A 14,169-nucleotide genomic window follows, 5' to 3' on the forward strand; every position below is an offset into this window, starting at 1 on the left:
GATGTGCTAACCGCTAGTCTGAAGTGCTAACCGCTTGCCACTGCTCAAAATTAAGACCAACAAATTCAAATTTGCCTAACATTTAATTCCAGTTTCTTATTCTGTACACACAGAGCAACAATGATTCTTAATTATATATTCACACAAAAAAAAATATTTGAGAGGAACACAAAAAAGTCCTCAATCAGATGACAAAACATAAAAAGTAAAAACAAATTAAGGAAATTGCATATAATAATCTTATTAAAAAAGATCACACATTGGATGTATTTTTCCAAAGGCATGACAATGACAGACAAAGCTTTTTTTTTTTTTTTAATTAGATTATCTTCATAGTTACTTATCAACACACACACACAAAAAACAATTTAAGCTAAAAGTTAAAAAGAAAGTGTATTAGTATTGAATATTACACAACTCACAAAAATTTACCGATGTGGCTTTTAGGTGTAATATTTTAAAATATTTAAATCCCACTCATTTATTTCCCTTTATAGGAATAACATGAACAAACTCCCTTCCCCTTCTCGGCGGTTAGTGGAGTTTGCGGTTCCTGTTATAGATATTGGCTGGCGCTCAACGACATCGGGGCGAGGCAGGATGTATTCGCCCTAAATCTCAGGCAAAGTATGCATAGAGGAAAATATTAACGCTGACCAGCAGGAGCGCGTTCGCACAGCAAAACCGAGACCAGAAGGCGCTTTCGCGGACGCTCGGAACTCTGGGAGTCTCCTGCACGCGGCGGAATGCAGCGGTGCACAATCGCAGGCCGTTACCGCAAGTCAGCTGACGTGCTGGCTCAGAATCTGAACACACAGACACACAACAGGAAGTTGCTCAATTACTGTGTCATCATTTGGTATGGATGCGTTCTTTTCAGGGTACAATGGAGCCTTAAAATTAGAGGAATAGTTTTTATAAGAACACTTATTAGCATAATTAAAATAGGAAAACAGGAAATGAGATTTATTGCAATGAAAATACAGTGATCCCTCGCTACTTCGCGTTTCGTTTATCGCAGCTTCACTACATCGCGGATTTTTTTGCCCCCAATAAAAAAAATCATTTAAAAGTCAAAATAAAACTTATAAATTGAGGGAAAATGTGTGTAACTATTAGGAGAATGTAGTATTGCTCCAAATGTTCGTTTACATTCCTTTAGAAGTCCGTTTTTGCGTGTTAGCACGATCGCGAATTAGCATCTTTGCGCTAACTCGTTATCCTGCCGTATTTCTTGTTGAAGACCGTACTTCGCGGATTTCACTTATTGCGGGTGCTTTTCCGAACCAATTATCCGTGATAAACGAGGGATTACTGTATTTGTACGTGGTGATTTGGAGGCACCTTGAGAACTTCGGTGGCTGACTGAGGACATTTTCTGTAGAGGGATTTCTCTAGGAGACTCCTCGGTCAGAGTCCACCAGGTCAGGTTCCTCAACTGAAGATCAGAGAGGGGAAATATTTATTAATACTTGGAATATAAATATGTATTTATTCTTTTTCTGGGCGTGTGTGGGCCAAGAAATTTGATTTGATCTGTCTGGATTTGCTCCAATGTAAACATGTATAAGCAATGTCAATAGTAAAGATAAAAGATTGCAAGGAATTTTTGTCACAAAGCTGTGACTGTGACCTACTTTTCGAGACAGCTTCTTTTCTGTGTGAATACATGACTGAAATTTTAAAACACCATAGCCATGACAAAGAAGCCAGATTTTCTTTTTCATATTATTGCAGGGTCCAATTTCTACGACTTGTTTCTTTAGAGCAAAGACTAACAACAAAAATGGAGATGACCACTTGAAATGCATTCCAGTTCTCAAGCCTGGTCAACAGTTTTTTGGCTGGTGACCCAAAGAATGTATTTGCTGTGGCCAAGTAAGTTTCTGGGCGCCTTCATGAATAAAAATGCATGTGAGTACTCACTTGTTGCTTTAGAAGCAATTGTACGAAGAAAACTAAAGACTTTTTTTGCTGAATCACATTCTAAATGGCACTTTGGTTTATTTAAGCTTAATTCACTGGTTGCAGTTTTTGGATATGGAGATGTTTTAAAACCTCTCCCATGTTTGCATCAGCTTAAAGGAAGAGTCATTGCGTGAGTCGTGTTCACATTCTGGACAGTCAAGTCAGCAGATTGCAGGCGTTCATGAGGTGACAAAAGTTCAACTGTACCGTGAAGCCGATTGCATGCATCGTTGTTGATTTTCGGATTTAGTTATAAACAGATCAACAACACAAATATGAGCTGGCAGTCAATCACATCAAACGTGTCTCTCGTTTCGCGTACCTGCTCGTGGCTGGGCGGCGGCGTTAGCAAGGACACCACAACGACCACGACGGCGCTGAGCCCGCAGAGTAAGATGGCGAAGTGGAGGTAGTGGACGCGGCGCAGAACCGCTGGCGCCGAGTCCACCACGCCACACCTGGCAGGGGGGAAGGCGAATTCCAGCACCATCCGGCACACCCCCACCACCAAACCCACCATAAGGCCCCAGAATGCACCCTAACAACACAAACACATTCGGGTTCCATTGGATGAATCTCTAAAGCAGAAGACAAGAAATTTTTTTTTTACACTATTCTAAATTTTATTGCATTTTCTGGAATAACACTTAAGACTAATAAATAAAGAAGTATTTTTGTGACATCATGAACGGCAGTGGTTCAAACTTGTTTAATTGAGGTAAGTGTTTCAAAAAGTGGAGAGTGTGCCAAGAGCAGGAGTAAGTTACACTTTGGGTGTGTGTTTTTTTTTTCTCACCATGCAACTCCTCTCCCTATTGTTTAACTTCTCAACTACGTTTTCACACGTGCAGTGACACTCTTAAGCCTGCAAAGAATGTCATCGGTGTGGTTTGAATCAGTCAGTTATGGGGCCATGAAAACAAACATTAAAAGAAGCACCTGTGTAACTTAAAAAAAAAGTATATATATATATATATATATATATATATATATATATAAATATATATAAATATTTATTATATATTTATTTTTTATTTTTATTTTTTATTTGTTTGTTTATTTGTTTGTTTATTTATTCATGCATTTATTCATTCATTTATTTATTCATTTATTTATTCATTTTCAGCGCTCTATTAGTTATTGAGTTGGTCATGAGATAATTACTGTGAATTGGTTTGGAAATACATAAGGAGGGTTTAATACAAAATAATTACGTTCAACAATTTAAAAAATATAATATACAGTTTGAAATTTTGAGTTTGTGTTTCAGTACAGTATTTTGTTTTAGCTTTCTTAAAGTGCTCCGTGAATTGTTAAGAGTGTAATATTCCCACGTACACGCTAGAAAAATAATTGCCAGATCTTGTTTTGTTCTCTTTACTGTTTGCAGCATGTGACACTGCTTGTTTGCTCACGTCTGACCTTTTACCGCCAGGAGCTAAAGCCCAAAAAAAAAAAAAAAAAAAATGTCTGTTTCGCGTAATAGAGATATGGGCTCGGCTTGAAATTAAACATGAAATGCAACGAGCAAAACATTGGAGGCAAAGGCATTCTGGGACTTAGTTAGTTCTGCAGACACTTTGATTCTTACATGCTCTTTTGTGATTTCAAAGAACACACTAAGGGAGTCGAGGAGAAAAAAGGAAATCAGTCCGTCAGCAAAAAAAAAAAGCCGACACACCCTCAAGTTGCTTTGCAAAAACATCCACTTACTCTTGAGCTCAAGTTAGGCCGGTCTTTACGAGCATTTACTGTTTACTTCTCCAAGTGCACGACACGTCTTTTATCTTTCCTGTTCGACGGTGCAACCCTACAATCATTTTTTTTTTCATCTCACGGTAATAAAATTACACTCTGACACTGTTATCAGACATGAACACTCACTTTCATTTGCACGGGAGACTGCATTAAATTAGCCTTTGTCAATTCCAAGACCAGGAATGAAAACAATCTGCTCGAGTGTGTGCACACACACACACACACACACACACACACACACACACACAGATGATTGAGGAATGTTAGCGCTGGGCTGTATCCCATATGAGGCTAATAAAAGTGCAGGAAGGGAACACTCCAGAATGCTCTGCAAAGAAGTCCGCTTCAGATAGGGATTAAGTTTGTAATGAACTTTGATATGATGGCCATATAAGAGCATGTTACGCAATTGTGTGTGTTCGGCTACAATTTGGAGGATTGACACCTTCTGGATGGATGTAATTGCCAGTTGGAGTCTGGTACTGGTTAATTGGTATCGGATCTTTTTTTTTCTTCTTTTTTTTAGGGATAGAGCAAACTGGAAGCGTTTGTTGGTAGCACCTGCTCATTGGTCCTCTTCCAGAAGACAGCCAGGGTGAAGACAGCCGTGACGGGCGGCGCCAGGTAGCTGGTCACCGACTGAATATAAACGTACAGTTGGCCGCTGTTGGCAGACTGCAAAATGGGAATCCACACCACGCTAACCACCACCAAGATCACCGTCACGATCCTGAGTGGAGAAATTACAATTTAGTGAGACGTGAGTAACAATTGTGATTTTTTTTTTCTTCCGACTCATTTTGGACTTTTTCAATCGTTTTATACCTGCCCACCAGCAGCAACTCTCTCTCTGAGGCCCGCGGCCGGTGCTTCTTCCAGATGTCCATGGTGAACAACGTGGAGCTGCTGTTGAAGATGGACGTCAGCGATGACATCAGAGCGGCCATAATTACCGATATCATAAGACCACGTAAGCCTGTCTCGGACACACGCAAACAAATTCAATTCAACTCAAATGCCGTGCAAATCTACATTTGAGGCTTTCTTTTTTACCGCTTGGCATCAGCTCAATGACAAGTTTGGGGAAGGCGATGTTGGAGCATCCCACTTCGGCGCCACACACTCGTACACACTCCTCGGGGTCAACGCATCCCACTGTGTCTGAAACATGAGGAGGTCGACCATCCAGAGGTCATTCACACACAACGACGTGGAACGGGGTAACCAAATATTCTTCTCATTCACAATTTATGTGCCTTTGCTCTTATTTCGCCTTCTCTTGAGAGGGTACTCAAATTGTTCGTAAATGGTACTTAAAGATAACGCAGCTCGTGTAAACTGACACTGATATTATACTCAATAAGACAAGTTGTGACATTCACACAAGCTATTTTTATTTGCTGTTTCCATTACTTGTCTGTTTCCGTGAAACTCTGCGGTCGGGTGCGGCAAAGCTCCAGGAAGAACCAAAACCAACAATAGGTAACTAGCATCATAGTTTCGGGGTTCAGCGTTCAAATGATTATTCCCGAATTGCATCTCTCACATCCCTCTTTTATTAAGTTTTACTAAGTATAATGACAAATCGTATATTATTTATAACCCGGGATGCAACAGGCTCTGGCTTGCCTGATTGAAGATAAGCACTCGAGTAGAAGCAGGCACTGAAAATTATTCAATGTTCAAATGATGATAGAACTTTGTGCCAAATTTTCAAAAAAGAATGGAGATTCCTAAACATGGCATTTAATCTACTCCACAAATATTTTATTGTGGCCTAGCAATCTAAAATCTGTTGGCTTTGCACTGATAACACACTGTTACGTCATTTACCCAACAGTTAGATAAGAGTAGCTTTTACCGTAATAGGTCAAACCACTTGTACCACATTTTTCCTTAGATTTTTTTTTTTTTTAATAGTCATTTTTGTTCTAGATTGCATGTTGTTCAAGGTTTAAGGGGTGAAAACAAGCCTCTCTTTCCCTTCCCAGAAAGAGGGTGGAGTTTGTGCTCCACGGACTACCGGACACTCCGCCTCTCGGTCCCCCGGTATCCAAGCTTCCGTTGCCGGATTCCAGGTTCTCACGCACTGGCACCTCCACGCGCTCTCCTTGCAAACGTCGGATAACTTTTCATACTTGGACGCAAACTGGATTAATTTGAGTGATTATTGTTGTTTTTGCACATGAGGTTTGTACGTGCCACGTAGTCATTCAAAATTCTTTTTTTGGGGGTCTTTCAAGGAGCTCTGTGGCCGCCGGGGAGCCGTCACCCTCGGCTGGGCCTCCGGAGCGAACAAAAGGTGTCTCGTCACACTGAGTCACTCGATTTGTTTCAACACTCCAATGCAAAAGGGGATTTATATTCTTTTCCGGAGTGTTGCGCTCTAATCTGACTCACTGGCTGACTGTCATCCGACAGTTGCCCGCCTCTCGGTCCTGCCTCCCCCATGTTCGCCGGGTCCGGGTGAAACGAGCTCCCGGTCCCGTCTCTACTCCCCCTCGGGCAGGTGTAAGGCGTGGCTTTGGGCGGGGACAATTTTATGCATACACCTTGAGTTTGCGTAGGAGAAAGTCGTTGAAAAACGTGTTTGTTTATCCCCTTTTTCTTGGACTTTTATTTCCTTTCAAATGAGAAGTTCCACGACGGAGGAGTCCGGCTCATGTTTTTATCTTCCCGGTGAGGCTCACGACAGATCCGGAATGAAAGCGGGGTAACTTGGGAAGTTTACACGGGCCGCCGCGTTTTAAGTATTGAAGTGGATTCATCGAGGCAATGGCGTTGTCTCAAATCCAATGCCTAGACGACCATCACGTCAACTGGCGTGTTTGCCAGAGCAAGCCGGAGTTCTTCTACAGTGAGGACCAGCGGTTGGCTTTGGAGAAGCTCATCACCCAGGGCCGTGGTGCGTTCACGGACTACCTCCGCGAGAAAAACGTGCGGGAGTTCCTCTCAGAACACGAGTTGGAGCGGATCACCCACACGGCAGAGCTTTACCGGCCCGGGCACGAGCACTACCTAAAACCCGAGACCCCCGGTGGACACGCGGGGAATACAACCCCAGGATCCGGAGAAGATGGAGCATTGGACGGGCAAGTCTCGCTCCAATACTGGCCGGACCGGTCCGAGGCCTCGGTGGCGGAGCTGGACCTCGGTTGGCCTGAAGCGATCTCGTACCGTGGGGTGACGCGCGTGAACGTGTACACGCAGCCCCCCGCTGACGGTCAATCGCACATTAAGGAGGTCGTGCGCAAGAGCATCGCTTCAGCAAATAAGGTAGAATTCAGCTCACCAGTGGTGGGAAATAAATCAACTCAAATATAGTTTTCAAATTTTTTTTTAAACTTCTCTGACATTTACTTTTACCCCCTCAGGGGCTGCAACTAATCATAATTTCTGCTTTATATTCGTTTTCTTACTTGATTGTCAAACCTCCTGATAGGAGTAAAAATGAAATTTGACATACTCAGCATTTTTTTCTAAATTGCCAGTGCTAACTGGGTCATCATGCCTTGTCATCTGCAGACCTGTCCAGGATTGATACTCTGGTTCTCACACACGTGTCGCTTTCGCACATGCAAAGCATTCAATAAACAAGACTGGCTAGATCATGCCTGAGCGCATTTAAAAAAAACAAAAAAAAAACATGACATCATTGTATCACATGATAGAAGCCTTACGAGTCAGCTTTTAGCTAGGATGAACAAAGAAATCTTGTTCTTCTAATTAAAGGGAGTTTTTAACCACTACAAAATGGAGACTCAAGTTTCCAAAAGCGCTACAAAAAATAAATAATTGTAATAAACCCGAAAATATGTGATTTATGTCCGTCCGTGTGCAGGTGATAGCCGTGGTGATGGACGCCTTCACTGACGTGGACATATTCCGAGACCTGCTGGACGCCGCTTACAGACGGAAAGTTCCCGTCTACATAATCATCGACACGGGAGCGGTGTCCTCGTTTCTTTCCATGTGTGGCCGAGCTGATATGCATCGCGGTCATCTAAAGGTAACACGCCATACATATGACATGTATGATGATGTTTTCATAAGAGCTTTTGAAGCAGATGGCTCCTCTTGATAAGAATATTTTCAAGCTGGACTGGGCGGAATTTTTTTTTTCTGCTCGCCCTATCAACATGACTGCGAGGAAATCCAGAAATCACATATTGTTAAAAATCCGACATCGACCTTCCAATCCAAATGTCGTCAAGTAAGAACCCAAACATGTCTTCACTTGAAGGCCGTGATGAACAAGCAGCGACCCGTCAAGTCACCCGTAGGCTACGTTTTCTCCTGTTTCATCGCTTCTCCAAGTGAAACTAGTTGAGGCAGTAACAGAAAAACACTTTTGCAAGCACGGGAAACGTTTTTGTCAAAATACGAATTTCCATTTACAACCCATCTGCCCACCTCTCTTTTCAAACGTCTTATCTGTCCTTATGCCCTTTGTGATATTCCGCCCGCAACTTTTACCCACGAGGTAGGTAACGCCTCGCACCGCACCCTTTTATCACATCAAAAGACAAACACAACAAGGGTGTGTCCACCAAGCACAAGGATAACCTGTAGAATCGGTAAACACAACACCGTGGTTGTCAATGGCGAGTCCGCCAATTTGAAAAACTCTTTGGTGTCTTTTTCGTCTCGATTATCTCTCACGTGAAAATTGTGTGTTTAGAATCTTCGTGTGCGCTGCTGTGGCGGCGTGGAGTTCTTCACACGCTCAGCTCAAAAGGTTCGTGGGTCCCTGAGCCAGAGGTTCCTCCTGGTAGACGGAGATAGAGCTATCTCCGGTTCATACAGGTGAGCTCGACATAATGATTTTTTAATCAATAAATCTTGCTTGGGATAGTCCTTAAAGTTAATTTTTGTGGCCATTCCAGTTTCACGTGGTCCTCGTCCCGCTTGGACCGTAACCTCATCACGGTGATCACTGGACAGGCCATGGAGACCTTTGACTTCCAGTTTCGGGAACTGTTCCTCCTTTCACGGAGCGTGTCTCTCAGCAAGGTTCCCATGGTGGACGAACCCGTTCCCGACCCGCTCCCTCAGGCCGCCCCTGTTGTGGTGCCAGCCTCCGTTGCGAAGAAGCTCATCAACCCAAAGTACGCGTTGGTTGCCGCGGGAACGCACACAAGTACCACGTCTTCGGACCAGAACTCCAGCAACAAGAACTCACAGGTTCCCGTTGGGTTAAAAATTCGTAAGGGGCGTCTGAAGGGGCTTTCCGAGGAGCCCCAGATACATCCGGCGTTGGTCAACATGGAGAAAGCCTACCTGATCCCATACCTCCCCACCTGGCCGGACCCGGACCCGCCGAGCGACGTGATAGGTTTCATCAACATCAGGGACGAGAAACTTGCTCATCAGGTTCACTTGCAGAGGTCCGAGCGCTTTGCGGTCAGTCAGGCCATTCGTTTCAGCTCTTCGCTGACTCAGCCTACCGAGGAGGCGAAAGGTGACGAGCAACCTGCGCCCGGTGACGCCTCGGCTCCTAAGAGTGCGCCCAACAAGGAGCGGCAGGAAGAAGCAACTCCAAATAAAGACGGTGAGGACGAAACAGATTCCAGAGGGGCCTCGCAGCAGCAGCCCGATCCACTTCTCACGCAGGAGACACAACAAACACACGCCGCCTCTGCAGAACCTCAGCCGACGGACAACTCCGGAGAAACTCCAGAAGCGCCAGCAGCAGGACCTCCCATCCCTAAACGGCGAACGCTACACTTAGTCATAGACCCCTCCCCCTCAGACCAGCCCATCGAAACACAGGTCACTCTTGTTAAAATCGACGACACACCTAGCGCCAACAACACCCTGCCCGGTCTCGCCCACGTCGCCTCCAAGGAGGAGGGCGCCGACTCGGGCAGCAACGACAACGGCAGCCAGGATAGCACCAAGGTCATGTGCGACCAAGCGGGGACCCAAGCCCCGTCCAGCGCTTCCACGGTGTCCGAGGAGGAGTACTACGACTGCGCCCAGCAGCAGCAGCCCGCCGACCCGCTAGCCGACAGGGTGAGCACGGGGTCCGGCCGTGGTCCCCGGCTTATGGATGGCGTCAACATGATGGCCCGCCTCTCTCAGAGCATGCTGGACCTCCGGGAGCCCCCAGCCCAGACGGAGGACAGCGCAGCGCTCATCCGCCAGTCGCAGCAACTCCGCAGGCAGGGCTACAGATCACCGCACCGACGCTTAGGACAGGTGAGACTACGTCCCTTCCTACAATTTGCCTCCATTTTTTCACCAGATGGCTACGTTAGCTTGGTCAAATGACAAATTGTAGGAATCCAAAAATTACATCACGTACCAAATTTGTACTACAACACGCAGACATTATACGGGGGTGCAACAGAAGTAGTTGGTGAAGACAAACAATAGGGATGTCAGCGCTAACCTGGGTAGAGAGCACGGCTGATCATGCCCGGGAGGACGATGAATATGAAGGGTAGCATCTTCAGATAGGCAGCCAAGATGGACGCTCCCTTCACGTGGCTCATGTTTTTGGCGGAAAGGGATCGTTGGACAATCACCTGCGAATGCCAACAAATATGAACGTTATTATTTTTCTGTACTGTTCACTCAGCGGCGGGAAGGCATACACAGATTCGAACCCAGAACCTCAGACCTGTGAAATGTTATTAAAAAAAAGACTTGAATGAAAGTATTATGGGACCAAGTATTAGTCCAGGTGGTACTCCAGGTGATGCACCGAATGACGGCTGTTGCTAACACGGCTTTCCTATCTTTGCGTAGTTGTTCTCCTCTTCAAGATCTCCCGGTCGCGATGGGAGGCTGAGAGGCACAAAAGTCGTCATCGCCAAACCGGGGAGCTTCCATCGCCCGCAGCGAGCCATCAACCCCGTGATCGGAGGTCATCGTTACTGGCACGGACAAACGCTACAACCGGACGCCGCCCTCATGCGAACCGACACACGATCCAGCCGCTCACCGCGCCGCCACAGCCCGGGCTACAGGAAGGGGGCGAACACTTCCTCGCCATTGCGGGCAGCCAATCCTTCTGGAGAAATCGCACCTATATCCAAGCTGAACAATTTGAAACATCTAAAGGTACGAGGTGGAACCTCACAGAAGAAGATGTCTCAAAATAGCAGCAACAAGGCCTCCAGGTAGAAATGATAGCCGGGATTGCTTGACGTGCTTTTAACGTGGGTGGTGCTTACTGTAATAATGGAATTTTGTTTTAATCGTTAGGCTCAGACCACATGTAGATTTACATATCGCGAGAAAACCAAATTACACTCAAGGTGAAGTGTAAATGTATGCTCGCATATCTTTGACTGGATTAATAATTAACAGTCGGACAAACGACCTTCATTTTACTTGACGCATTCAGATTTTTGCACTGTCAATCTTTTTACTTACCAAACTCATTTGTGTCGTGAGTCAAGTCTACGAACTTTCGGGTTCCTATGCTGAAATCACTGGGATTGGTCACTGACATGTAAAGGGGCGGGGCTTGTTGTTGACAACATTTGCCTTGTACAGATATCGTGCGGTGTTTAATCTGATGTGGGACCAAAAGTGAATGCTGTGAATAAAACCGATTCGTGCTGAGATTTTGACTTTTGTCGCGTCTCGAAAAAAAAAATATTATTCTAAATTTGTTTTGATGTTAAAGTTTATCTACAGTACCTGATCAGTGCACCAGTACCAGGTTGCCAGAATGGTGAGCCCGAGCGTCATGCCAGGCCAGGGCAGGTCTCCGGTAACGGCGTCTCGGAACAGATGCATGGCGTCCTGTCGAGGCAGGTGGCAGGTACTGTTGGGTATGATCTTGCTCGGCACCGCCATGCTGTATACTTTCTCCAGGTTACTGTAGCCGCCGATCTTGTTGAACGCTGTGGACGACGATCAATCATTGATTATGCGAGTATATTCCCGTGGTGGAAACAAATACACGTACCCATGATGGTGAGAATAATGGCTCCTACGATCATCACCAGTGTTTGCAGAGTGTCAGTGTAGATGACAGCTGCAAGACCACCTGTGCGGAAGTTAGCATGAGCCGCCATATTTGTCAGGGCTAGCTAGAACCTAAATGCTATCTTGAAAATGTCATTTTATTTGAATGTTTCAATTATATCTTTATGTTGTTAGGTAAGAATTATCTGATGTTTTGTTGGAAATGGAAATTTTAGTCAGAAACAGCACCAGTGTCCTGTTTGAAAGAGAAAAGCTAGCAATGACATTAGCCATCTTGAGTTGATGCATTGGACCTCATTAGATTGTACCAAATGAAGTGTCACAGCACATTTTTCATTATACCCCAGTATAATTTACAAGCATCTGTAAAGATCATCCATCTTTACTCTAGTGGAGGGGTGTCAAACTCATTTTTTTCACGGGCCGCATTGTAGTCATAGCTTCTTTCGGAGGGCTGTCAACCCGAATAAATGTAAGAGCACCTCATATTATATACAGTAAAAGCTACAAAACAACTCATTTTCAAATCAGACGAGTACAAATTGGTCAAATATTTAAAAAAAAAAAGATATTATTAAAAGTGAAGACAATTTGCAATTCTAGTCATGACACACGAATTTTCGGGCCACATAAAATGACATGGTGGGCCATATCTGGCCCCCGGGCCTTGAGTTTGACACCTGTAGTTTCCACGTGTGTCTGTGAATGTAATTTTGAACACTTTGCATACCGGCGATAGTGTAAAGCGCTGTCACCACCAGCATGAGGACAGTGGACAGGTAGAGATTCCATCCTAGACACACTTGGACAAAAAGAGCTCCCGAGTAGAGGTCAGTCTAATGCAAAGGAATGAACAAATATCAGTTTTTGTGTATTGCCATCATTGTGTGTCTTTTTGTGTGTCGTACTGATATTTTGGTGAAGACGGATAGAAGCAGTGAGAGGACAGCCAGGTAGGTTCGAATCCTCTCGCCTCCAAATCGTCGACCCAGATACTCGGGCATTGTCACGATCTGAACAAACACACTCGTGTGACATGCTGATCAACACAATTTGCGATTCCCTCTTTTCTGAAATTAATTATGACGCTGTAGAGATTTAATGATGTGTGGTGGAGTTGTGTGACACCCTGCTGGGGAATTTTCAAGGTGGGGAATGCGTGTAAAGACAATGCCTCTTTTGGAACCTTAAAATACCTGCAGAACCAGCCCTGACAAGCAGAGCTGTGTGTGTGTGTGTGTGTGTGTGTGTGTGTCTGTGTGTGCAAGCGAACCCCTGAGGAGATGTAGACAGGAACGAACACCCAGGCCAGAGCAAGCAATACGTAAGTGGCCTGAGAAAAAAAGGTGAAGCAGAGCAGAGTTCAACATATATGACAAATTATTTTTCCAGTCACACATTATGCATGATGTTTTGTAAATATTAACAGCACAATTTCTGCTTTGGTTTATGCACGGATGAGCTTGTCCACTCACATTCCATTCAAAGCCTGCAACAGCGATGCCCCCAGCAGCTCCCGTCCCGGCCAGACCGATAAAAAGACCCGAGCCCTCTGAACTGGCAAATAGCGAAGCCCCAATCTGGAAAATTTGACTGGAGTAAATGATTGTAGTTCATGACAAGGTACTTTTAGCATTATAATAAATTGGAGTTCATTATAGGGCCTTAAAAAAATAAATAATAAAAATAATTACAATTGTTTGAAATAATACTTCACCAGTCTAATTCAATTTTAACTCCAGGAAAGACAGCAGATATTTTCTTTTACATTAAACATATATATATATTTTGTGTACACGTTTAAAAATTATTTTAATCAAAGTTTTATTGTAGTTCAGCAGAATTATTATTTCCCCCAAATCACATTAAATAATGCTATAGAAGTATTTTGTGCAATACAATATAATGATAACCCAAAAAGACTTCATTTTAAAATACGGTTTTGAAAAAAAATCAACATTATTACACTCCAAAATTTACAATTTAGTATAACTGAATCATCCGTGTGTTAGTCTAATCATTGCAAATATAGTTTTAGAATTTAAACCTTTGTAACATTTACGTAAAAAATGATTTAGGAGAACTCACCGGCCACCAGGCCATATCTCGCCCTGCCAGGAAGTAGCCGCTCAGCGTGTTTCTGCTCACCCTGCATGATGACTGACACACACATAAAACTGAACATTTATATCCCCAAAAGCATCTTTGCCACTTACCCAGATTCCTACGGCGAGGTTGAGAAGAAAATAGGTAACTATGACGATGATGTCAGAGAAGCTGAAGGATTGAGACAGCGCGTAAAAGTTGGTGGTAGAATTGGACATCCTTACACACTTGGACAATATCTCAAAATAAACCTAGAGTCCACTTGCATCCCCCATTAAGACCTCACACCCTCTTTTTCATAAGTCCTCGAAGAAGGCATCAGTTAGACTCCTCAGTTGAGCCGTCTACAGCAAAGTAAGGCGAAAAGTGAAGGTGTGTGAGCACGTGTGTGTG

At 44.2% G+C, this 14,169-nt stretch overlaps 2 protein-coding genes across 4 annotated transcripts; one reads left to right on the top strand and one right to left on the bottom strand.

Moving 5' to 3' along the window:
• Positions 1-343: 343 nt before the first annotated feature.
• On the bottom strand, positions 344-14,165 carry slc5a10 (solute carrier family 5 member 10). The gene is made up of 15 exons (XM_088373031.1): positions 13,887-14,165; positions 13,759-13,830; positions 13,146-13,250; positions 12,944-13,003; positions 12,579-12,683; positions 12,401-12,506; positions 11,651-11,731; positions 11,380-11,585; positions 10,121-10,256; positions 4,780-4,887; positions 4,552-4,702; positions 4,288-4,456; positions 2,291-2,506; positions 1,345-1,438; positions 344-806 (listed from the first exon to the last, which is right to left on the bottom strand). The coding sequence occupies exons 1-15, from the start codon at positions 13,992-13,994 to the stop codon at positions 619-621; spliced, it is 1,905 nt and encodes a 634-aa protein (XP_088229157.1). The 5' UTR covers positions 13,995-14,165; the 3' UTR covers positions 344-618.
• On the top strand, positions 4,058-11,303 carry sack1gb (scaffolding CK1 anchoring protein Gb). 3 transcript variants are annotated; one of them, XM_088373026.1, is made up of 9 exons: positions 4,058-4,486; positions 4,563-4,696; positions 4,793-4,946; positions 5,718-7,002; positions 7,568-7,735; positions 8,408-8,532; positions 8,613-9,741; positions 9,811-9,927; positions 10,480-11,303. In XM_088373026.1, the coding sequence occupies exons 4-9, from the start codon at positions 6,502-6,504 to the stop codon at positions 10,855-10,857; spliced, it is 2,418 nt and encodes an 805-aa protein (XP_088229152.1). In that variant the 5' UTR covers positions 4,058-4,486; positions 4,563-4,696; positions 4,793-4,946; positions 5,718-6,501; the 3' UTR covers positions 10,858-11,303. The 3 variants fall into 3 exon arrangements, with proteins under 3 accessions (XP_088229152.1, XP_088229150.1, XP_088229151.1); XM_088373024.1 differs by having other exon boundaries at positions 4,063-4,486; positions 8,613-9,927; XM_088373025.1 differs by having other exon boundaries at positions 4,063-4,486; positions 4,566-4,696; positions 8,613-9,927.
• Positions 14,166-14,169: the final 4 nt, after the last annotated feature.

The sequence above is a fragment of the Syngnathus floridae genome, chromosome 4 (assembly GCF_059516105.1).
Source record: "Syngnathus floridae isolate MCC-2025c chromosome 4, RoL_Sflo_1.0, whole genome shotgun sequence".
Lineage (NCBI taxonomy): Eukaryota > Metazoa > Chordata > Actinopteri > Syngnathiformes > Syngnathidae > Syngnathus > Syngnathus floridae.

Coding starts and splice junctions, on each gene's coding strand:
- slc5a10 (XM_088373031.1), bottom strand. CDS start 13,994: ATGTCCAATTCTACCACCAACTTTTACGCGCTGTCTCAATCCTTCAGC. Junction 12,507..12,578: donor CCGTCTTCACCAAAATATCA/GTACGACACACA, acceptor CCTTTGCATTAG/ACTGACCTCTACTCGGGAGC. Junction 4,888..10,120: donor CAGCCGTGCTCTCTACCCAG/GTTAGCGCTGAC, acceptor CTCATGTTTCAG/ACACAGTGGGATGCGTTGAC.
- sack1gb (XM_088373024.1), top strand. CDS start 6,502: ATGGCGTTGTCTCAAATCCAATGCCTAGACGACCATCACGTCAACTGG. Junction 7,003..7,567: donor GCATCGCTTCAGCAAATAAG/GTAGAATTCAGC, acceptor GTCCGTGTGCAG/GTGATAGCCGTGGTGATGGA. Junction 9,928..10,479: donor CGCACCGACGCTTAGGACAG/GTGAGACTACGT, acceptor ATCTTTGCGTAG/TTGTTCTCCTCTTCAAGATC.